At 42.0% G+C, this 23,881-nt stretch overlaps 2 protein-coding genes across 3 annotated transcripts; one reads left to right on the forward strand and one right to left on the reverse strand.

The window, feature by feature from the left end:
• Positions 1-1,329: 1,329 nt before the first annotated feature.
• phldb2a (pleckstrin homology-like domain, family B, member 2a) lies at positions 1,330-17,328 on the forward strand. Of its 2 annotated transcripts, XM_027273233.1 has the most exons (18): positions 1,330-1,570; positions 3,730-3,844; positions 4,731-5,692; positions 5,812-6,144; positions 9,159-9,293; positions 10,673-10,810; positions 11,415-11,561; positions 11,887-11,949; positions 12,314-12,424; positions 12,520-12,609; positions 12,779-12,898; positions 13,269-13,368; positions 13,623-13,818; positions 14,616-14,706; positions 14,786-14,932; positions 15,047-15,266; positions 15,381-15,466; positions 15,629-17,328. In XM_027273233.1, the coding sequence occupies exons 2-18, from the start codon at positions 3,790-3,792 to the stop codon at positions 15,767-15,769; spliced, it is 3,135 nt and encodes a 1,044-aa protein (XP_027129034.1). In that variant the 5' UTR covers positions 1,330-1,570; positions 3,730-3,789; the 3' UTR covers positions 15,770-17,328. The 2 variants fall into 2 exon arrangements, with proteins under 2 accessions (XP_027129034.1, XP_010736311.1); XM_010738009.3 differs by lacking the exon at positions 11,887-11,949.
• Positions 17,329-18,100: 772 nt separating this feature from the next.
• On the reverse strand, positions 18,101-23,531 carry LOC113744296 (APC membrane recruitment protein 2-like). The gene has a single exon (XM_027273226.1). The coding sequence runs from the start codon at positions 23,316-23,318 to the stop codon at positions 20,382-20,384; it is 2,937 nt and encodes a 978-aa protein (XP_027129027.1). The 5' UTR covers positions 23,319-23,531; the 3' UTR covers positions 18,101-20,381.
• Between the last annotated feature and the right edge of the window lie 350 nt (positions 23,532-23,881).

Here is a 23,881-nt window from a genome sequence, read left to right on the forward strand (position 1 = left end):
AAAGATTTATGGAGAAAACTCTGGGGTAACTCCCCAAAATTGCTTTGGGACTGGCTGATTTCGTCAGAAACATCAACAATAGTTTTAAAAAATGCATACGCACACATGCGCACACACACACACACACACACAAACACACACACAGAACAGTTACAGCAAATGTTGTGTGGTTACTTTAAGAGAGACAAAGAGAAAGGCAGACAGACATCTGTGTGAGTGTGTGCGTGTGCATGTGTGTGTGTGTGTGTGTGTGTGTATGTTTTTATGACAAAGACCCCAGCTCTGTGTCTGGAAGTAATCATCTCGTCCAGGCTGCACTCCACCACCCCCTCCCTATGATGTAATTGGAGTTTTTTTGCATGATGGTTCAAGATTTCAGTGGGATTCAGTGGGATTTTTTTCCATTCATTCTACTCTCTGAAACTTTCTGCTTTATCCGCTACAATTGTATCATTTGCTTTACACCCAAAGGTTGATAAATTGAATCATGAAATGAATGTATTAGACCAAAAACTGATCAGGGTATTAAATATGCTCCATGTTGCCGTAATGTGTGATGTTTCTGACCGTGAGGGGCTTTTCAGTCCTTGTCTGCACAGTCAAGAGGGGGAGTGATGTTGGCTCCTTTTCAAACACAGTGATGGGGCCTTCTCCCGCCCCCACATTACTGCTGAAACAACAATTTAAAAGTCAACATTTTATTTTTTACAACTTTCAACACCAATGCGTACATTTTCTCCCACAGAAAACACACATTGCAAGCAGAGTGAAAACTGAGAAGAGGTGTTTTTTGTGTGTGTGTGTGTGAACAAATTGGCTAGACAGCAAGAAAACTGTTGCCATTGTAATTGTGCAGCCACTAGAGCCTATAAAAGCTTTAAGACGTGAGATTAGATGTCACATGACAAGAACAGATTTGCAGTAACTCACTGAGTGTGTCAGTGCTGGAACATGACATAATGATAACATGATACTGGAGCTTATTGATCATTGCGAGGTTAAAGGTCAGAATCAGCTACAGACAGAAAATGAGTCTCTGGAGTTAGAAGGGACTTAACATACTGATTCCTTTTATGCACTTATAATAAAAGGTAACAGGGTAATAATGCTTCCTTCATTCCTGCCTTTTTGCCTCTTTTTTGGATCTCTGCATAAGAAAAATTCTCTATCTAACCGGACAGGGGCAGCAACTGAGCCTGATGCTGCAAAGTAAACACACCGTCCCCCCCTCCCTCTCTCCTGGGGAGGAGAATCTGAGCAGGGAGTTGAGGTGGGAGGTGGGAGGGGAGAGGGTCTCCTGTCTGATCCTTTGTCATGGGAAGACTTTACTCTGCTGTTTCATACAGAGGGAGAGAGAGAGGACTTCAACTTCAGGAACAGCAGACACACCAAAAAACTGAGCTGCAACTATGTGAATGAGGCAGAAAAATTCTTTTTTCTTCTCCTACGCTTTTAGTCAGCTCCTAAATGTCCTGGATGACACAAACAGTGATGCTTGGGGAAAATCACATGGCTGCATTTTGTCTCATTTATACGGCTATGTCAGACCTAACTTTGAAGTGAAGTTTAAGTAAGTATGTTGTTTATCTCATACTCCTGCATGCACTGTTGTTTCCAAATGTAGAGCTGTTATCATATACATATGATATATATATATGATATACACTCACTAAAAGGCTAGAAAATATGTTTTTGTTGCTTAAAAAGTCAAAAAGTCAAGTGAGCTGTCAGAGTTATCTGGCTTTCTTAAGCGTCTGAAAGGTGCTGGGTCACACTTAATGTCATGGAATCTTCAACAACTGAAAAATGACACAGCCAATTAAAAGAAAGGTTGACGACAGCCAACAGCGGTTATCAGTGACTCTTCAAACTACATCCCACTGTGTCTGTATGCGCAGTATGTGAGTTATTAATGCCTGATGTTGAATCAAAATATTGTGAAATCAGTACAATGAGTTTAGAGCTGAAATGATGAGTTGATTAATCGATGAGCTGATCAGTAAAAAATGAACTGGCAACAATCGAGTCATTATTTAAGTTAGAAGTAACAAAAGCAAAACAATTTTGTTTATCAAAACTACTCTACAGATGTGATGATTTATGAAGAAAATGTTTGGAAGATTAACTGTAAATGAAAATAATCGTTAGCTACTGGCCTGATTCATTTTAATGCTCTGAGTGAGTGAGAAACACTATAACAAGTTTGAGCTTTACAAGTCTTACATGTTATCAGTGGCCATTCCTCAAACTGTTTACATCGCTCTGTGTTTATAATCTACACTACTGGCCGGTCTGAAATCTGCCTCATGCAGTAAAAACTCTTAATACTGAAGTGGGGATGGGATTTTCCCCCCTTTTTTTCCAGGAGGTCTGGAGAATGAACTCATGCTGATTGATTGTGTGACTGTGTAAAAGGATACCCTACTTCCTGTAGGCCTTTTCTCCAGACAGCAAGACCCAAAAACTCTTGGATCAGCTATGTCTGCCTTTCTCTGCAGTGTGTGTGTGCTGTCTGTGGAGTCTAAAATCCCTCTGTTGCATCACTGGAATCTAACCCTAAGTTCTTAAACACATTAAGAAGTGTGGACCTGAATATCTTTTGTTTTCTTAAAGGAGAAAGTAAGACTTTCTTTTGTCTCTCAGCATCTTCACAGGAAAAAAAAAACTGCGGTTTGAGGCTGTTTTCATCATTACCCAATCTATTCCTTATGTGTATGATGACTCCATTAATTATTCTCAAAAAAAGTTCACCCAAAATGAAAAAATATTTAATACCAAATGTGTCAAGGAAGCAATAACTTACAAATAGTCGTTGTTATTTTCACAATAAATGAGAAAAATGTTGGTTATTGTTTGAAATTGTAATTAGTTTTCAATCAATAGTCTACCAATTTCAACTTAAAGGTCCAGTGTGTAGGATTTAGTAGCACCTAGCAGTGAAATTACAGATTGCAACCAAATGAATACTCTCCCACTCCTTATCCTCTTCTTCCAAGCATATAGAAAATGTAAATCTCTGGCTGTGAAATTCACATAAAAAGCAAAAGGCCACATCCAGATCGGTGTTTTCAGTTCAACATGGCAGACCCCATGGAAGAAGACCTGCTCTTTCTATAGATATAACTTACTGTAGATAAGGGCATATTTGAGACAACAAAACTGTAACATTATTATTTTCAGGTGACTATACATTACTTAAAACACACTAATGAATATTGTATTCCATTCCTGCAAATAGATGTTCCTAAATCTTACACACTGTACCTTTAAGCCACAAAAAACATCAGTCCATATTTACCCAGCCTGAACCTCTACCTTTGGCTGCTGTCTAAGTGAGGCTTGAAGGGAATACTTTTGCAGACTCGTCATGAGTTTAGGGTTAAAAGATCAATTAAGGTGCTGCTTTTCAGGCTTGCTTTTTTTGGGAACATGGAGCCAGGCATAAAACATTTCCTTTGGATCTGTTTTCCTACTTAGTCTTTAGGAAAGTTTTTTTTTCTTTCCATTTAATATGCACATCTGAAATATCTGCCTGAACTGAGGTATTGTTGCTGAGCTTTTAGGGGAAGAATTGAGGGGAAACAAGGCATTGATTCCTGTGATTTTAAATCTTTAAAAAGTGTTACATACAATATATATTTGTATTCCAGTGGGTAAGATTGGGATGAATCAGTTTTATACATTTTTATCATGTTTATCATATTGATTTCCTTTTCTCTGGAAACAAAGCACATAGGTACAGCTGAAGTCTCCATCATCAGACTGAATTGGAAAGAGCCCGTCAGTGTGATGAACAGCATGCTTCCTCAGAGGAGTGCTGTCACCACTCTGGGCTATGGCTCAGGTAAGACAACGTTCAAGAGAAGTTTTGTTTTGCTGATGTTTAGAAGAATCTAAATATTTTAACTGGGTTGTTCAGCAGCAAATCTCAATTTAGTTTTCTAACATCATGTAAGTCTGGATTAATTAAGCCTCGTAATGTCTTCCCGGTTGCCATACACCTTTTGTCAAAATGACCCCACCTGGTTTTACATGTTATTTAAAGCATATAGTATAAATTGTCAATCAATTCTGCGTTACACCTTTAGTCTTACTCCAGTACAACTTTTTTTAACTTCAATTTGGAATTTAGGGCCAAAAGACCTTGTTTACATGAAAGTGAGTTGACCCTTGTGTTTTTCTGGGGTCAGAATGATTGGTCGAATGCTCATGAAGCAGGCTTATTGAGTTATTTGGTTAATGTGGAACCTGGAACAACTTGTTTTGCATCAATCCATGCTCAAAACTTTAAAGGCTTATGTGTTGTTGTTAAACTTTCCACTTGGAACAGGCTTCTGGCCTACTGTATATTTAATAATGATCACAAATCGCTGGGAACTGTAGCTCAAATTAAAGAGTGATGTGATTCAGTGTTTAGGCAGACATGACTCAGGGCACCATCTTGCTTGCTCAGACATTTGGGTGGTTAGTGGAGGTTGTCCTTCGGATTTCTCTTGCAGTCCAGCTTTATTCCATTTTTAGAAGAAGCTGGTTGAGCCAGTGTTATTGTACTGGGCTCTGAACTGTGAGTGTACATTCTTCAGGACATTCCCCCCTTCACTCAGCTCAAATGTGATAGCATCTAGGTTAGCTGGTGTTCACATTAAACATCATAGGACACATAAAACCTCATTAAAGACCTAAGCAAGAAAAGACAGGATTTCATGTCCTGACAACTCTCTTTCTTACAGACTGTGTGAAGATTGAGCACAGCAGCAGTGGCTCAGTTGGTGGGACTTTGCTGAGGGGTTCCCGCTCGAAGGCAGAGCTACAAGAACTGATGGAGACACTGCAGCGCAGGAAGAGTGCCCTGGAAGCTAGCTTGAGGGCAGCTGAATGCAGCCGCAAGTACCTCAGTGTGCCTTCATCTCCTGGATCCCAGCCCACAAGGCCACTATCAGTCCTCAGCAATACCAACCCATCATCCTCCAGAACTTTCTCCTACATGACAAGCAGCAGTGTGCCTCCATCACCTCGCCAAGGTGAACGCCAGCTGAGCTCTAACGGCTTGCTGCGCCATCCCCACTCTCGTCACCAATCACAAGACAGTCTACTCCTCTCTAATGCGGCGGATGGAAGCTCTCTGCTCTCCTCCTATGAGCAGCCCATACCTCGTTCTCCCAGGGTCAAAAGTGGAGCAGCCAGTGTGCCATCCAGCCCTCACATGGGCCGCAGGCTTTACTCTCAGGGCAAAGCTGGAGGAGACTCCCGGCAGAGGAAATACTCCACTGGCTCCCTCAATAACCTGGGGATGCACAGCCGGTCTCTGCCACGGCTTCACAACTCAGGAGAGCCCCCTGCTCTGTCGCTACCATCACGCCACTCAGTGGGTTCCCACCGAGGAGTGGGCTCAGCAGGGCCACGACGCAGTCTCTCTTCCCTGGAGCAGCCACCAGATGTGACTGTACCAGCCAGCATGCCCAGCACTCCAAGGAGGGCCAGTCTAGCCTCTCTGAGCTCTTTGGGTGTAGACATTGATGCAACAGGTTTAGATCTGGGTTTTGGAGAGAGGAGGTTATCATTTGGGAAGGGTGGGCTGGGTCCGGGACAGAGGGTGGGCAGCATTAGCTCTTTGAATGGCAAAGAGGAGCTGAGAGACTATCACCAGCACCAGAGAGATGAACGACTCAGGGAGCAGAAAGTGCAGAGATTGGTGAGTTTCTTTTTGCACCAGATTTATCCAATTTTATATTTCTGCTTTTTTTTTTAAAACATGACAGTCAACGTAAGACAAAGATTTAAAATAATCAAATATGGATCACCTATCTACAGGAGTGCCAGCGTCTAGAGACCATCTTGAACCTGTGCACGGAGTTGGGCCATGTGGAGCGAGAGCCAGCTGGCTCAGCTGTTTCTGACCTGCAAAAGATCAATAAGGAGTTGGAGAAGCTGCAGGTGTCAGACGATGAGTCGGTGTTTTCTGACTCCCCCAGCAGCACCGCTCCAGAGAGCTGCTTTGGGGTCAAAGCCAGAGACTTCCAACTGTCTGAGGAGCAGCAGGTCAGCCAGCGTCAACAGAGCAGCTACAGAGAGGCCAGGTCCCATTCACCTGCTATCAGCCTCAACAGCAGTGCCCCTTCGCCCTCGACGCACCACAGGGTCAAAGTAAGTTTTGTCTGAATTCATACTTAACTGCAGATTTTCATCTCAACATCTGGTGAGGAAGTGAAAAAAAATATTGACTAGGGATGCACCGAATATTCGGCAACCGAAAGTATTCGGCCGAATATTGCAAAAAAAAAAAAAAGCCACATTCGGTTTTCGGTGAAGTGGCCGAATAGTGGCGTGACGCAATTTATGCAGTAAAACAACGTGCGCGGTGATCTGGCCAGGGTTGCTGATTCTTTTCTCATTCACACACAATAAACCCACGATGCAGGATATAGGGAAAACACAGGCAAGAAATACATCATACCCTGCTCTTTAGCGGAGCTATAAACTTCTCTCTAAACTACGGCGTCTCACACATGCGAGGTGCGTTCAATGACCGTCGGAATGACTATGATGCGTTCATGAACGTGGAAAAAAATGGAAATTCACCGGAAATATAATAAAACTAAATAGTATTTCTTTCAAGAACAAATTAACAGTGATTAAAACAACATGGGCTTTCCAACAATATAAATGAAATAATAATTATACTAACTGGAAATTCTACTGGAATATTTGAAGGATATTAAATAAACATTTACTTTCTTTGAAAAAAACATGTCTACAAATTTATTCTAGGCTATTTATGCAATAGTAAAAAAAATAGTGAAAAATTTTACAACCGCATTTCATATTCGGTTTCGGTATTCGGTATCCATTTAATTTTTATTCGGTTGCGGCCGAAAATTTTCATTTCGGTGCATCCCTAATATTGACAAATTATGAGAATGGAGAATTAAATCAAGTCACTGTCAAATATCTCAACAAAAAAATTTCAAAATTCAACGTGGTTAAAATTTGGTGTTAGTATCAGAACAATTTATCACGTAAAACTGATTTATAAAGCACTAAATTATGAATCACAAATTCTCTTCATCAGAATAAAACAAAACAAAATCCTCCAATTGCATGCATTGCACTGCATTTTAAATAAATGAATGAACTGACATACTACATCTATACACTATGTATAGTGGCATTTTGTAACAGAGTTGTGGTTGAAGCTGCATTATTTGATTGTTTTGGCCATTTTGGTTAAGAAGAACATGACCATTATAAGCAAACAAATCCACGGTGCTAACCTATTAGCTAGTGTGTTAGCAAACAGTTACATATTGTTCAGATAGAGAGCAACATTAGCATTCATTTGGAGTCTTTTCTTGCCACTTGACAAATGCAAATCCAGTTATCAGCAGACACACCCCTCCAGTGGAATGTATGTTATAATGACATCAGGGCAAATGCTCTCATTTCCCTTTCCACATTTCCACAGATTTGAAAATCTAGTGCAGATTACACAATTTCCTGAGATAAAATGTTCAAGAGATTTATAGTTTTACAAATGTCTATATTGATGCAACCATATTTCACCCGGTTTTTAAAAGACAACCAGCAGGGTTGAAAGGATTAATGTGGACGTAAATGTGAATAAAACAGTGGGTGGATAAATAGAACACTGGAATAATGGAATAGTGGAATAATAATACACGCTGTAGATGAAAAGTGCAAACATGTGTAGCATGAAGTTCTTGCGCAGACTCTGACACCTCCGTCGTATGCTGGTTTATATTTTCCACTCTTTGGTTGAGACTGATTCCTCGGCATCACTGGGCTTTTAGTCAGAAGTACCGTAAGTGCATGCAGTTGGCAGTTTGTACATTTCCTGTTTATGAGGTTGTCCAGACATGTAAACAGGGAAATCACAGTTACACAAAGTCTCTTCATAGCTTTGATGTTACTCAGATTTGACCTCATCTTTCCTCTCAACTTTTTGAACATGTTGAAGTGGGAAGAATTTTGAGGAATGAATAAACACGTTTAATTTTTAGATATGAATCAATCGACAGATGTGTCAGATACTGTGATTTTAGCTCCAAGGCAGGCCACCTCGTCCATTGTCTCAGTCCTAGTACCGCTCTGTTACTGTCTCAGAGCAGCTTTTTTCCACTCCAGAGCAGTAACGACTTCTTAGCGGTGTGTCTGGTTTTAATGAAGAGGCCCTAGTTTTGTTACAGCACTCAGCCATTCAAACTCTTACTGCAGGGTGGGGGGGAGGGAGGTGGGGGCAGGAAATGACTTTAACCCGCTGAGAATTTGTGTGTGCACGTGTGTTTGCGCGCATGCACAACTGTGGGGTGGGTGTGTGCGAATGGAAGAATGTATATGCATGGCAAAGACGTGTGTTTTTCCAGATGTTGTGAACTATATACTGAGGCTAAATAGATGAGAGACCTTGTGAAAATAAAAAAAAGAAGTTAACACGTTAACGCAGATAATCAACCAGACACACTTTTCAAGCACACCTAGAGTTCATAGAAAAGATTTCCAAAGTTGAGACCATCATGTCTGTGATGTGTCAATTGGGATAGAGTTTAACAGACTCTAAATACCCCTTTCCATCTCCTGCATTCCACAGAGCAGTGTGTGCAGGAAGAAAGAGTGCTCAGAACCAGCCAGGGAAACTATAAATCCTAGAGCTGTTGGCCGTATGAGGCTCTGGCCTTAAAAACAATCCTGCTGACTCCAATTTAAAAAAAAACCTGATAATACAGAATCTCTAAAATTCACCCGTGTCTATCAGCATCAGTGAACGTTTGTAGGATATCGGTAGACGGTGAAAGATGTGGGAGTACTTAGGCATGGCTGGCAGTGGAGTGCGCTGATAGATTTCCATTACACCAAGTGGAAAAGAATCCTGATGTCAGTGATCGAGCTTTGAGTTAAAACAGCAGCTGCTGTCATCTAATTCAGAAAAAAAACAAATCTACTGACGGGAAAATTAGACATACTGGATGCATGGAAAGAATCATTTTCTCATGGAATAAAAACTCTCTGAAGCTTTGAATATACAACCACAAAGAGAGGCAGCATGTCTGTGCATTTCTTAAATGTATCTTGTGTGGCCATTCATAAAACTTGAAGTCTTCTGTGGAGCCAAGCATTGATATGCATTCCTGCTGTCATTACAGGCTTTGGAAAGCATGCAGCTGAAAAAGGAAGTTACCCATATCGAGGAAGAGAGGATTCAAGTACTGAACAACATAGAAGAGCTGGAGCAGAAGATCAAAGACCTGGACAACCAGATGGAGGAGTCTGTCCGAGAGGTAGACAGCACACTGCAGTATATATGCACAACGACTGAACGCCTGGGCACCTTGATGGTGTTTGTTCTTATTGAGTGTCAGATGTTGAATGATGACTTCCTGATAATCTGTTTCACTAACAAGGACCGAGCTAATCAACAAGATATGTTTCAATCATTGATTAACACAATGAAAAGATTGTCAGTGAAGGCGAACTGAGTACCTTGTTGGGTTGCTACATTGTGTAGAAGCTTTGTTGGGGACTAACCGTCAATGATGCATGAAGTGCTCAGTGATGCCACTGTAAGAATCTGAATTGACAGCTCTGAGGGAGTGATCTGATTAGTAGGGGAAATGACAGTACGTACATAATGTGCAGAAGTGGGTACATGCAGAAGTCCAGATGGAACCAGAGTAGCCCCTGCTCCTGAAAGGATTCGGTGGTGATAAAACTTGGGTGTGTGCTCTCAAGAGAGAGAAAACATAAGCAAACTGTCAGAGTAAGCTCTATGGAACATGTGGGTGTTCTTCCTTTGTGTCTTTTGAGGATTTTTTGGTTGCTTACTAAGCTGGAATGGGTTGAGAGGGAATACCAGAGGTAAGCATGTATCCCAGTGCTGAAAACTCCAGCTAAGATGAGCTGCAGGGGCTGAAGATTGAAGATCTTGCTATCCCACTGCCAGAAGCCCTGGCTAGAGCGGTTGATGGAAATGTGCGGCAGGGGATGCTAGCATCTTGATGACAGGTTTACCATTCAAGCCATGCAAGGTGCCAACTGCTTATCAGTTTTTGGGAAGTAACTTTTCATGCACATTCACATACCGATGGCGCGGCATCAGGGGTTCATTATCTTACTCAAGGACACCGGGGATCTAATCATTGATCATCTGATCAGTGGATGACCTGAGCCACAGCTGCTATGGAGGTGACCTTGGGTAAGATACTGAACCTCAAATTGCACCTAAAGGCTGTGCCATTGGTGGATGAATGATTAGCTCCTTTCTAAGGAGCAGTTGGCACCTTGCTCTACCATCAGTGTCTAAATGGGTGAATGAGATATGTAATGTAAAAGCACCATGAGTGGTACCTTGGCTAATGTTCACTTTACTGTCCAATTCAAGACAATCAAATTCAAACAAATAAAACTTGATTTACATTCAGTTATTTCACTCACACTCAAGATTGTGGTCCTGCATATGCAGCCTCCGCTATTGCAGGTATATGCTACTCTGCACAGGACAGTCAGGGTTTTTAGTTTATGTTGCTGGGTCTGCTGGCGTGGGTTGATGGAGACTTTGGAATGGAAAGTTTGAGGGGGTATTCATAGGAATGTCGGACGTTACATGGTTGAGTTGTGGTCCTGCTCCTGAAACTGCTACTGATAGATTCAATTCACACAGATGGAGGTGGAGTGTGCTTTGCTGGATGGGGAGCAGGAGTCAGAGATGGCCCAGCTGCAGAGGGAAAAGGAGCTTCTGGACCAACTTAAGGAGAAGATTCATAGTAGTGAGAAGAGGAGCCACACTGAGAAGTCACAGGTGAGAAATATATAAAACGGTCAAGCCATGACAAAAACACACCTTCAATAGGAGTTCAACACACAGTGGGCAGAGGTGCACAAGGGGAAGTGTGTGGACACCCATCCTTAAACTCTCAGCAATCAGTTTAGTTCAACCAGAGCTTCCTCTAAAATGGGTTCAGTTCCATTTCCTTTTAAAACAAACAAATTATGTTTCCAAGAGGAAATACCAGACCAATGGGCTCCATCACAAATGAGATCTGCAAAGAAGCTTGAAAGGCATCTCCAACCAAAGTATTAAAATTATGTTGTGCTTCTGCATCTCGATTTGTTAGCTGACTTTCTCTGCAGTATTCTTCTGATAAACCAGTATGCAGAACACCTAAATGAAGTGCACTGAACAATACACGGCAGCTTATTGTGTTCTCTCTGGAATTAGCTCATGTTAGCAGTGAGTGCCAAGAGCCAAAGAAAAACCAAATACCTCAGTTCTTGATTTCACCTGTGAACTTTTTGTTTCTCCTCAATTTGTTTCTTTTTGTATTTTTGGTATTATCATCACCTTTGTTCACTGTAATCCTGGATGCCTTCCTTTACTTTCCCATGTCTGTGCTGTATCTCAGGAGGCTGAGGACCAGACAAAAAGTCTGGTGGATTCGGAGTTTCAGAAGTTGGAGAAAGAAAGTAATCAGGGCGAGGAAAAACAGAATCAGAGCCAAGAGCTGCTGCGAGAGATCGCAGAGTATCAGCGTCTTGCTGTCACGCGCAAGGTACAGCGAGTGAGTCATAGAGTGAGCGTGCATGTAGTGCATGTTTAACAATTAGTGCTGGCAACGCATGGCTATCAAATCAAATGTGTTCTGATTCATGACGATAAATAAAATAGATATTTAGTGTTAGTGTGGAACGTTCATACCAACACACTATCTTGATAGCTCCAGAAGCCCAGGCTGCTTTTTTGCTCTTAGATTTAAGTAGCAGGCGCACAGAATTGTTCCTGTTACAACTGTCACTACACTTTAAAAACCAACGCTTGCAGAGTTTGGAACTTTAAGTTCCTAATTTTATGTTGATATGTTGTTAATCTTACTACAGGTTGTGCATGAAAATAAAGCAGAAAGCATGAACTTATTACAAGATACAACAGTACCAACAATGGTAAGCATGAAATACTATTTGTATAGAAATACAGACAGAGCGAGGATATTAATGTGTAAACAAGAAGTAGTTGCAGAAGCCAAAAAATAATAATTTTCCCATCCCAAAATGAGGATTTTCTCTTGTTCACGCCTCTGCTGCTTCATAATAAAACACCTCTGCTAATGTTACAGCATTGCGTTGCTTCCTACAACCTGGTTTCCAAAAAAGTTGTCACGCTATAATATAAATAGAAACAAAATGTAGTGATGAACATTGAACATTCTATTTACATTTAACCCAGCCTGACAACTTTTTTAGACATTGGGTTGTATAAAGTTGTAGGATCTTGTGCAGTGAAACCGTGCTACTTTTCTTTCCTCAGGAAAGACTCATGACACTGAAGAAACAGTCTTCACAGATTACTTTACAGGCACAGCAAGAAAGAGAGAATTTCCAGAGAGAGAAAAACAATTTACTCGTCATGCTTCAGAAGGTAAGAAAATCTTGTGCGTGCTGATGAAATCTGATGAAATGCATGCCGTAAATATATAATTTGAAATAGTTGAACACCATTTTTGATGTCTGCAGGAAAGAGAGAAACTGGTGTCTTTGGAAGGAAAATATGCAGAGTTGTCTGAGGGGCAGACCTTCACTAACAACCCTGTTGCCATCACAGAGGTAGGTATCAGTTACAGTCACAATATTAGTTCATATTTCCACCAGCAGAGTGCTCCCTGCACTCTGGTTTTTAACATAACTACCACACAGTGAATCTTAATGTTTCTGATGAGAAGTCCTGTTGTGTTTTTTAACTTTGCGATTCCTCCGATTTCTTTGACATCCGCAGCACTTACACTCTCTGAAGGAAAGGAGAAGAAGCAGCAAAGAAGACAGTCTACCTCATAAGAGGAGCCAACAGCTCCTTGCCTCTTATGGCAGATCCCTGGGACGCACGCTTCCTCCCAAGGTTGTTACTTTTTTCGCCTTGGCAGACATGAAATGTTGGATGCAGTGGGATTAAGTGTTCTGATCTGCTCCACAGACCCATTGATCTATCAGCATTTATTTTTTATTTAAAACAAGAATAGCTTTTAAAAGCTAGAAGCTTGAATTATTTGACTACAGCATTACTGGAGTGCAGACGAGGGGATTTCATTGCCCTCATTATTTTTATCCAGGAACTTTTTGTCCCAAGAGAATGATCCACCCAAACAGGAATTCTCAGTTTCACTCTGGCCTGCAACACCCATAGAGCTCATGCAGTTGGCTGCAAATGAGAGAGGTTTTACAGTTGTTTAAAGGTCCTTAACAGCATGTGTGCATGTTCACTCCTTCAGGCCCATCTGCCTCTGTCCCAAAGTTCCAGTTGTGGCAGTGTCATCCCACAAGGCTTCAGCTTCTCCCCTCGGGACCTGAACATTCGACGCATGCCCAAGAGTGAGTCAGAATACTAGACTGTTGCATCTTGTTTGAATCAACTCTATAATGTGTGACCGACTTTGAAACTCAGGCATTATACATGTATCAGAGCAAGAAATGTAGTGATGCACAAAGGGAGCGACGTTTTGCAAAATTCCAGTCACATGACGCTATCCCACACAGCCAACTACTCTCTTATTTGGTGCTTTAACATTAGATCATGCAAGATGATAGTATTTCCACTTTGTTACTTTCATATTCTCTTCCGTCAGCCAGCAACAGCCATGCGCATATGAATGAAGACAGACAGAGAAGAAGTGATTTTTGCAGCAGGATGGTCCCTGAGCCCAGCATGTTCTTGGACTCCTCCTATCCGGACAACAGCCAGGCCTCAGATACTGTCAGTGTGGACAGCTCTGACAGCCTGGAGACCAGCTTCTCCGCCTGCTCCCCAGACAACATGTCTAGGTAAGAGACGTGCAGATGAAAGTTTACTTTGAAAAGTGTAGACAGAGTGAATATGTGTGAATCAGGAGAAAAGGAGTTTAGAAGAGTAGGAGCATGAAGGCTGCAGAAAGAGGAAATGCCTTTGAAGAGGCTGCAATGTTTAGGTTTTTGTCAGAGACAAATGTATCTCCAGTCCCATTTCCAATACACAATACAATACACTGAACTGAATTCAAACTCCATACTTAGTTGAAAATAGCACAGAGACAAATGTTGAAACTGAGAAATTTGATTGTTTTTGTAAAATGTCCATTTCGAATTCGATGCCAGCAACACGTTTGGAAAAAAGTTGGACAGTGTCAACAAAAGACTGGAAAAGTTGGCCGAGTCTTTGTTTGTCTTTGAAAGACAGCGCTGGTAAATAGTGCAACAATTACAGAATCATTTCTCAATGTAGCATTGTCAAGAATCTGTGGATTTTATTTTCTACAGATTATAACATCATTAAAGATTCAGAGAATCAAAAAAAAAAATCTGTATGCAAGTGATAAAGCCCTTAGGTGGCACTGCATCATCTCTGACAGTGTCAACAAAAACTGAACAAAGTCTTATAAAAGCAGAATTTATGGCAGAGATTGTTGTATATTGTCGGGTTTAAAGGGGGACTTACTGTACAAGTTTGTTATCAGGGAAGTGGTACCTCATGGTGGTCCTTAGAGTTTTTCCAGCAAAACTTAAAGACCTATGTTGATTTGTTATTTGTACAAACAAGTTCTATTTTTTTTTCTTTATCTGGTTCTTCTCATGTTTCCCATCAGTGCCAGTATGTCCAATATGGCAAAGATCGAGGAGATGGAACGTTTACTCAAAGAGGCCCGAGTTGAAAAGCAGAGGCTCCTCGAGCATCGGGTAATATGCCCAAATTTACTGTGTATATGGATATGTGTGTTCGATGGTGGAAGATATTTACACTGTGCTGCCTGTGTAGGAGCATGAGCTGGAGATGCGCAGGCAGGCTCTTGAAGAGGAGCGAAGAAGAAGGGAGGAACTGGAGAAACGACTGCAGGAGGAGACAAATAGGAGACAGAGACTTGTAGAGAGAGAGGTGAAGCTCAGGGAGAAACAAAGATCACAGGTATTTTCGGGAAAGAGGTTCAAATCTGATGTTTTTTTTTTTTCACCATTAACCCCATGTAAAGACATAACGTGCAATGTTTGCTTCTGTTGTTTGATTTCAATGTTCCCATAGTCCCGGCTGTTGACCCGTTACCTCCCCATAAGGAAAGATGACTTTGATCTTCACGGCCATATTGAGGCAGCTGGACACAACCCAGATGCGTGCTTCCATCTGGCCATCACTGATAAAACTTGCCGAGGCTTTCTGGTCAAAATGGGCGGCAAGATCAAGACGTGGAAGAAACGCTGGTTCGTCTTTGACCAGAATCGCAGGACACTCACCTACTATGCTGGTGAGGAACTCTTCCTCTTGGTTACTGCTGCAACAGTGATGTCACGTTTGAGTCATGCCAGAATACTGAGAAGAACAAGCTTTTATCATGTCCTGTTTACATTCTCCACTGCAGATAAACACGAGACCAAGATGAAAGGAGTCATTTACTTCCAAGCCATAGAGGAGGTGTACTACGACCATTTAAAGAATGCTCACAAAGTAAGTCAGTTACCTGTCTGCATGTTGTCTACACATTCCACATTTTCTCTGAATATTGTTGACGTCTTTTCCTCCTCCCTCATTTGTCTTTCTCCCTCCTACACATGCACACCCTCACCCCCCTTTGCTATCTCCTCAAATACATTAACTTCACGCCCCAAGAGCCCCAACCCCTCACTGACCTTCAGTGTGAAGACCCACGACCGGGTGTACTACATGGTGGCTCCGTCGCCCGAGGCTATGCGTATCTGGATGGATGTTATGGTTACAGGTGCCGAAGGACACATGCATTTCATGGTGTAACTGATTCCAACGCTAGATTTCATTGGTAAACACTCACAGGTGTAGGTTTATTGAGGTCTGCGTGCGGCAATGTAAGAAACACGTTGTGTGGAGCTGAGATGGATGGATCAGGTCACCAAAAATGGACTTCTGTTTACATTAGTGGTATTTGTAGCCTATGACTCATGCTCAAAAGCATACTTTATATTCTAACCATGTATAAGAGTTTAAAAAAATGATATATAAGTTCCATAATTAAGCTATTTACTTATTTTTTTTATTTCTTATATGTACCGTGAGTGGCTGAAGTATGACTAAATCTTTAAGCTGTTACATTTACGAGACTCTGCTTGTCTCACACTCTCCATGCTATGTCTGACAGTTAAAACTTCAGGGATCAGGGGAAGCTTCTACTGATCAGAAACCCAACATTTGCTACACTTCTACACTATGTCACACACTATGCTGCTTCTCTGTAATATATCTGTCTAACAGCTCTCTATAAACTGTAGCCTCCTGTAATGTACGCACATATTCAAACTGGAGTTGAAGTCATAGGTCCATCTCTGTTTCTTTTTCCTCTCTACTTCTGGTTGGACTCCACCTTTTCACTGTCTCTATATCTTAGTCAGCTGTATCAGTTGGTCAGCAGCTCTTTGTGATCTCTCCCCCTCCCCACTCTATCTGTGGTTACAATAGTACACATCATTTTTATTTCTATATTATTGCTAATATCCAAAAAGACTGGTATGTGTGTGTGTGTGTGTGTGTGTGTCTTATTTTGCATTTTTTAGCTCAGGCATTTTGATTACTGCTGCCAGATTACCAGCATAAGCTGGTCTTGTCTGCTTATTTAAAGCAGGGCTGAATGTCCGTCATCAGTATTCCTTCAAACCTCTCTGTTTGCATCACTTTTATTCCGATGAGTCTTTATTTGGACTTTTCTTGGCATATGCAAAAGAGATGATTATAGGCACTTTTTTACATTTTATTGTAATTATTTTTTTTTTGTAATTTCTGGTCATTGTCTACTCATGACAGTAGAGAATTTGCCCACATCACAATGGTACTGTATTTTGTGCCTACCGCTGTGCAGCAAGCTCCCTCTTTCTGTATAACAGGTATGATGAGGCCATGTTGTGCAGTGGTGCTACATGTTCTCATGTGTCACCCACACAGTCCTTAGGATTTCGTTATGTCTTTTCACCAGCAGAGGTCCGCAGTGCTCAGTTATTGCACTGAAATGATGTAATGCCCCAGCTGGTCAGCCCATACTCAAATTAATGTGCGTGTGTGTAATGCTTATACATCAAGCATGTGCATATATAAGCACGTTTATAGCTTCAGCTTAAGTAAAACATAAATTATTATGAACACAAAATCATTTGTTTAATTTTATTTGTCGTGTGTTATAAAAATCCATATATTTCATCTGTATATTCTTTGACTAATCGCATCAGTCTGACTGTATTTGATAATGAAAGATGACTGTAACATAAAGGGACCAGCTGTTTGTTTACAGACTACAGATCAGTATTGCAGATTACTTTTCAAATGGCTACATTTATATACATTTTTAATAAACTCTGTTTTATATATATATATATATATAGAAAAAATACAATAATAATAACAAATATATATAGATATATATATATATAATATATATATATAGATATATATATATATATATATATATATTGTGTGTGTGTAAGCAATTATAATGTTAGTGGAAACTATGCTACAGGGTTTTTTTTATAATTGATGTTTTTCAATATAAATAAGAATAAATAATTTTGATTATGAATCAAAATCTATGAAATGATATTTTCTTATCATGTTTCGCAGGCTGTTAAAAAACCATCATGTGGTTTGAGCAGCAAATCCCAGCATGACAGGAAGAGGTGTTTTCCCATGGATATCTAGTGTCATAGCAGTATTTTCACACACACATGCTATCTATCACCATTGGAATCACACGTCTTACATGTGGCTGCACAATGCATTTCAGAGCATTTTGACAGCATATTCATTAAATACTATACTAGTTCTTTTAGCCTCCATCCTAGGCGTGTAGGATTGTAAGTTTGATGTGCAGCTATTAAATTATAACAGTTCATTGTTTTAAAAAACTACCATAAATTTGTAAATTTTAAGACATAATTTACATACATTAACAATTTACTGCTAAATTGTGTTTGAAGTAATAACTGATCTCATTAACATGTCTACTGTGTTCTCGTTAAAGCACTCTTGTTTTTAAACCCCCTCCTCCTGACGCCTGCAGCCGTTCATTGGTTGACCCAGTGGGGTTGGCATGGAAACACAGAATGAAGCATGCTAAATTAGGTCCTTAAGAGGCACACTATCTCTGCAGAGGCAGAAGCAGACAAAACACATATAGAACATAGAAATCTACGGTGGCCTCAGCAGTCATTATGGGTACTGTATTATACATTTGGGGCTACATAAGGGCTAGCTTTAATGACACACAAACAGCTTTGAAACAGATACATTTGAGATAGATCAGGCGATATAGCTCAAACGTTTATTCTAACGGGCTCTCTTGTTGTACTTCACTCAAGGCTGTCGCTATCACTTACAGTATAAGCATGAAAGCCACGTTACTGGGAACATCATGTGAATGGATGATGACAAAAGGCAGCATTCACTGAATGTTTATGTTTCTGTTTCCTCTTTGAAACCGCAGGAAACACACCAGCAGTTTTATGTCATGTAATTTATCACACTGTGCTGTGATGTGGGTCCAAACCAGCATGATCACTGCTCTAACCGGCCTGATTATAAAACTACGTGCTGTTTAAACCCATTTTAAAACGCTTTATTTCCAAATTGCAGGCGTTGCCGAGAAGCAAACCTGGGTTGTGTCAGAGCCTCGGGGGGAAACTATTCTTTTCCCAGGGAGATAGTTTTACCCTCTGCACCTGATGTGCTGAAATCCTCGTGTTTTTCTCTGGCGAACGTTGGTCCTCTCTTCTTAGCTTGCAGCCCCCGGACTCCTAAAGTAAACAGAGGTCTTTTGTGTCATCTCTGCAATGCTTTATTTGTAAAAAAATAAATAAATAAAAATAAGCCTCTGTCCTTAACTTCTTATTCCTAACACCAGACTCCTCTTAACATTACCCCATGACTCAGATCAGCTTCCTATCCTTAACCTTAGGTTTTGCTTAAACTACTAGAAGCTGTTAGTTGCTTTTAAATATTTTTCCCCCCCTGAATTTTCTGCCTTTATGCAATATTTAGATACTCTTTAAAGCCTTCAAATAATTATCTGCATTTAGTTCGGGTTCAAATCAAATGATCCACTCAGCCTGAGAGGCATTATTCAGTGAATGCATCGGCTGTATTTGACACTAAGAATAGCAATGACACATTCCCTAACCCTTTTCCTGATAATAAGGTATGCATGCAAGCGTTTTCACTCGCGGCTGATTGGCCGGGCTCTGCTGACATTCATGTGCTTGCTATTCAGGTCAGTGAGCTTTGAGCATGGATGTTGTCGGAATCATGTTCCTTTGAGGACACTGAATCCCGGCTGTAGTAATACGCTGAGCCACTGTCAGCGAAAATCTAAAATGTCACAATATCAGAAACAGGATATGACTCACAGCTTTAACAGATCTCGTCTTGCTAAGTACTCATATTGTTTTATTGATTAAATAGGAAACAGAACAACATAGATGAGACTATACACATAGATATTGTTCTCATCTGGGTATAAGTAGGGTAAGAATAAGGATGTGCCAGTGTACGAGCTGGAGATCTCATCTCAGTATCTTCTCTGTCTCACTCTAATGTCCACGGTGCCATTCATAATGGCTTCAGTCCACTGTCCGGTGGAAGGAGTGTTTTTTTTGTTTTGTTGTTTTTTTGTCCTTCCTCAAAACCAGTCTGTCCCATAGTTCACAGTGAGATCAGATCATGTTACATATAAGCAGGCAGACACAGAGATGCCGTACAGTTCAACATCTTGTGCAAAAATTAATGGCACATTTTCTGCTACATACATCCAGAAATAGGTGTGGAATGTAAATTTGGTTGTTTTGCATTCATTTATAGAGCTCCTGATGTTCTTCTCCTGACATAAATAAAACCGTAAAGAGACTGCTTATTATCAAAGATACTCGCTGGAAAGAAAGACAAAAAGATCTGACGGTGCCTACAAAAAGTGGAGGTAACAAAAGTTAAAAGTACTGTAGAAAAGATTGAACAAATTCTGAAAGTCTGTAGGAAAAGCACCCTTAAAAAGGCACTCGCCCATGTTGTGTGTGTGGTGTTCCCAGAAGACCTTTAATCTTGCTTTTCCTTAGTTACCTATGCTGCTGTGTGTTCAGATGTGACCCTGAACCTTTCCTGAGAGCATGTCCAGTTGGCTCAGCACCACAGAGCCAGGCTTGGTACTTTGGCTCCCTGTGGAGATGTTTTGTGCTTGAGTGCTGTCAGCCTCCTTGACTCTGTTATTGTTGCTTATGGTATAGTGATGCCAAGAGATGACAGAGGCAAGCCAAGAATTACAGTATAGAAATATGAATTAAAAAATGGTGGCCATGTTTTGGAAAAAAGTTGCAGTCAAAGCCATATTCTGTATTGTTAATTGATTCAGTCCGTTGTTTTATTTTCTTATCTGGGCGCTGCCACCTGCAGCTGCAGGTTTGTTACCAATCCTGCGGACAGGAACCTTGGACACGGGTATCTTGGTGCGAGGGGGTTCTTTAGCTTGAGGGATTTGAGAGGCAGTGTGAGACTGTGCACCGTGCTTCACAGGGATCTTTGAGTCACGCGGTAAACTGGTGAGGGCTTTCATCTGGGGAAGCTGCTGACTCTCCTCCTGGGTGCGTTTTGAGGTGGGCACAATAACCCCAACATCATTGATTTTATCTTTGCTCCATTCATCATGTGAGTTGAAATGGCGCCTCTCTTCTTCTAGCACAGGTGTAGTTTGGTCCCTGCTTGCTTCGTCATCAACGTGTTGACTTTCCCGGACAGGTAGCCTGCCTGCTCTGCCCCCTCCAACCACAGGTATTTTACTAAGTCCTGATGCCTTTACTTGTGGTATCCTCCTTTCTCTGGAGGGGCCCTGGTGGCTCAGTCCTGACTCATTATGTCGTTCATCCATTTTGGATGACATTGTTTGGGCCCCTTGGTCACCCATGCTACTCGGACTAGCCAGTTGGCCTGATGCTTGTCTGCTTCCTCTCATTTCAGCAGAGGCCTCACCTGTCGAAGGTGCAGGAGTAGAAGGAAGAGAACTGACAGGGCAAGGGGCAAGGGCAGAGGTAGGTGCAAGAGGGGCTTTAGGTTGAGAAACTGGGATCTCAGCAAGAGCAGGAGGGTCAGTAGATACAGAAACTTGAATCTGAGCAGGGGCAGGAGGAGCTTTAGACTGAGAAATTTGAATCTGAGCAGGGGCAGGAGGCTCTTTAGACTGAGAAACTTGAATCTGAGCAGGAGAGGGGGGAGCTTTTGACACAGAAACTGGGATCTGAGCAGGGGCAGAAGGAGCTTTAGATTGAAAATCTTGTACTTGAACAGGAACAGGCAGATCTTTAGATACAATAATCGGGGCTTTAGACGCTGGGATCTGACCCAGAGCATGAGGTGCTGGAGAAAGAACAACATGACTGGGAGGGGTTGGATCTGTTGTGGGAGCAGGCGGCATCTTATCTAAAGAGACTGGTGCAGGAGCGGGTTTAGTTGTAGGAGGAATCTTATCTAAAGAATTTGACAATGGAGTTGGGACAGGTGCAGGGCTGGTTTGGATTTTCGATGTGGCAGTCAGGGTGGGCGAAGGACAAGGATGTGAAACAGTTACAAGGGAGGAAGGGGTTTGTTTTAAGTCCATTGGGCTAGGGGTTAGTATAGACTTGGAAAGGGCTACAGATTCCAAGTTTGTAGTCATTTTGGAGGGGATATCGAATGCAGAAGAGGAAGTCTTAGTTGAAACAGAACAAGCTGGTGATACTGTTACTGGGGCTTGAGATTCTCTTGCAGCTGAACTTTGGGAAGGTTTGTATGAAGAGAACGTTTGCGGGTTCAAATTGTTATCTGGCTCCAATTTAGCAGGTGGAGGTTGGGTAAAAGCAACAGGGGTAGGAGGGCTATGGGTTACTGGAGGAGGTTTAGCTGGTGCAGGAGGTGGAGTAGCTACAGGACTAGGTTTACTTACTAAAGGAATCATTTGAGGAGGCGCTGCAATCTCTGATGGCATTTTACTAACTGTAGAGGTAAGAGCTGGATTAATTGAGGGAGTCTTGACTGTAGTGACCAGGGTGTTGAGAGGAGCTGTGGTAGTAGCAAAGGTGGAGCTTGGTGTGGATTTAATTGTCATCAAAGGAGAAGACTTTACTGCAGGCGAAAAGCTTGTCATCGTTAGAGGAGTAGTTGAAGGTTTTGGAGGAGTTGATTGAATTTTAATGCTGGTAGAAGGCTCAGAGGCTGGAGTAGAGTCTGAGCTTAGTTTGACTGAGCGAGCAGTGAAAGTGGAAAAGTCTGAAGTTGTCTTTGTTGGAGGAGTGAAGGATTTTGTTGAGCTTGTTGTAGGGATGGCTACAGGAGTAGCAGTAATGCTGACAAAGGTAGAAGTCAGCGGTAAAGAGATGGTAGGCTTGGAGAAGAGAGATGTGGATGATGGCATGACTTCAGTCATAGTAGCACTGATACTACTGCTGGCTTTCCCCCACTCTGCCTCCACATCAGCCATGATGTCTCCACCCCCTGTGATTGAATCAAAGGTCAGGAGAGAGGAGATGTCTGCCAGCAAGCAGCTCAGGCTGGTATCGCCGGGCACCAAGGGTGGTTCAGAAGCGAGTAAAGGTGGCACATGCTCGTTAGTTTTACTCACACTGCCTGCCGTCATCTTAGGAGTTACAGTCTCTGATGGGGTCGTGGCTGTACTGTCCTGTGATGTTAAGCTCGTGATGGGCTCGCCGCTCTCAGTCTCTGGGCTGTCCAGCGAACGAGGCTGGGGTCTGGGAGTGAGGGTGAGGTCCTCTTTGATGATTTCCACACTGTTGGCACGGGACGACATGAGAAGTGGGCTCGGAGGTGCTTCCTCCTTGTCCTCCTTATCCTTTGATCGGAACTTAACATTGCCAAAGAGACCCTTCAGGCCACGACGTTGCCGACCGACTGGCTGGGACACGGTGTGGACTCGGCGGTCCCCTGCTCCTCTCCGACCACCCCTCAGTAACGACAGGAAGCTGAGGGATTTGGCTGAGCTGGCAGAAGAAATGGAGGTGCGAGCATGGGAGGCAGCCAGAACGCCATCTTCACCAAGCGTTTCCTCTGCCTGCTCCATCTCTCCTTGACTCACCTCCTGTCCCTTCTCTTTGTCTGGCTCGTGCTCCGATTCTGGTGCAGCGCTCTCTGATAATCCATCTTGGGTTTTGCTCTTGTTAACAGGTGACTTGTTGTTTCCATCTCCTTTACTTCGAATAGAAAAGATGTTACCTGGTTTGCGCTTGCCAAACAGCTTGAATCCTTTTCTGATTTTTCCACTCGACTGGGATTCACAAGGCGAGGGGTCCATGTTCTCCATTTGTACATCCATCTTCTCTCTGCTTCCCCCTTTCTCTGTATCCTTCTGTCACTTGCTACAGTTGCTATTCTCCAACCAGTGGTTGAAGCATTTATATCCAGACCTTATCTTTATCTCTGCTTGTAGCCTTGCTTTACCTCGGTTGCTCTTGGTGCGTTTCTTTATCGGCTGTCTATCCCTCTCTCTCTCTCTCTCTCTCTCTCTCTCTCTCTCTTTCCTATCCAGCCCTTTCTCCTCTATTTCTCTCTTGAAAGCCCCTCCCCTTTGCCTCATTTTTTTTGTCTGGGTGCTCTCTCTCCGGTTGCCATAGCAACTGAGGAGCTAAGCAGCTTTCGTCAGCAATGCAGAGCCAGAGGCTGTCATCAACCCACCATGAACGCGGCTCTCTCTTCCTCTCTCTCTTGCTGTCTGTCTGATGACTGTTTACATAAACAGCAAAGACAAATGCCCCATTAATAGGACCAAATTTTGAATTCTGGATGATCTGGCTTTGTATAACCAGCTCATCCAGATTAATACAATGTACCTCTATATGCAGCCTAATCATCTTTTAATGGAACAGATTTGCTTTTATT

This window comes from Larimichthys crocea, chromosome XXII (assembly GCF_000972845.2).
Source record: "Larimichthys crocea isolate SSNF chromosome XXII, L_crocea_2.0, whole genome shotgun sequence".
In the NCBI taxonomy this organism is placed as follows: Eukaryota; Metazoa; Chordata; class Actinopteri; family Sciaenidae; genus Larimichthys; species Larimichthys crocea.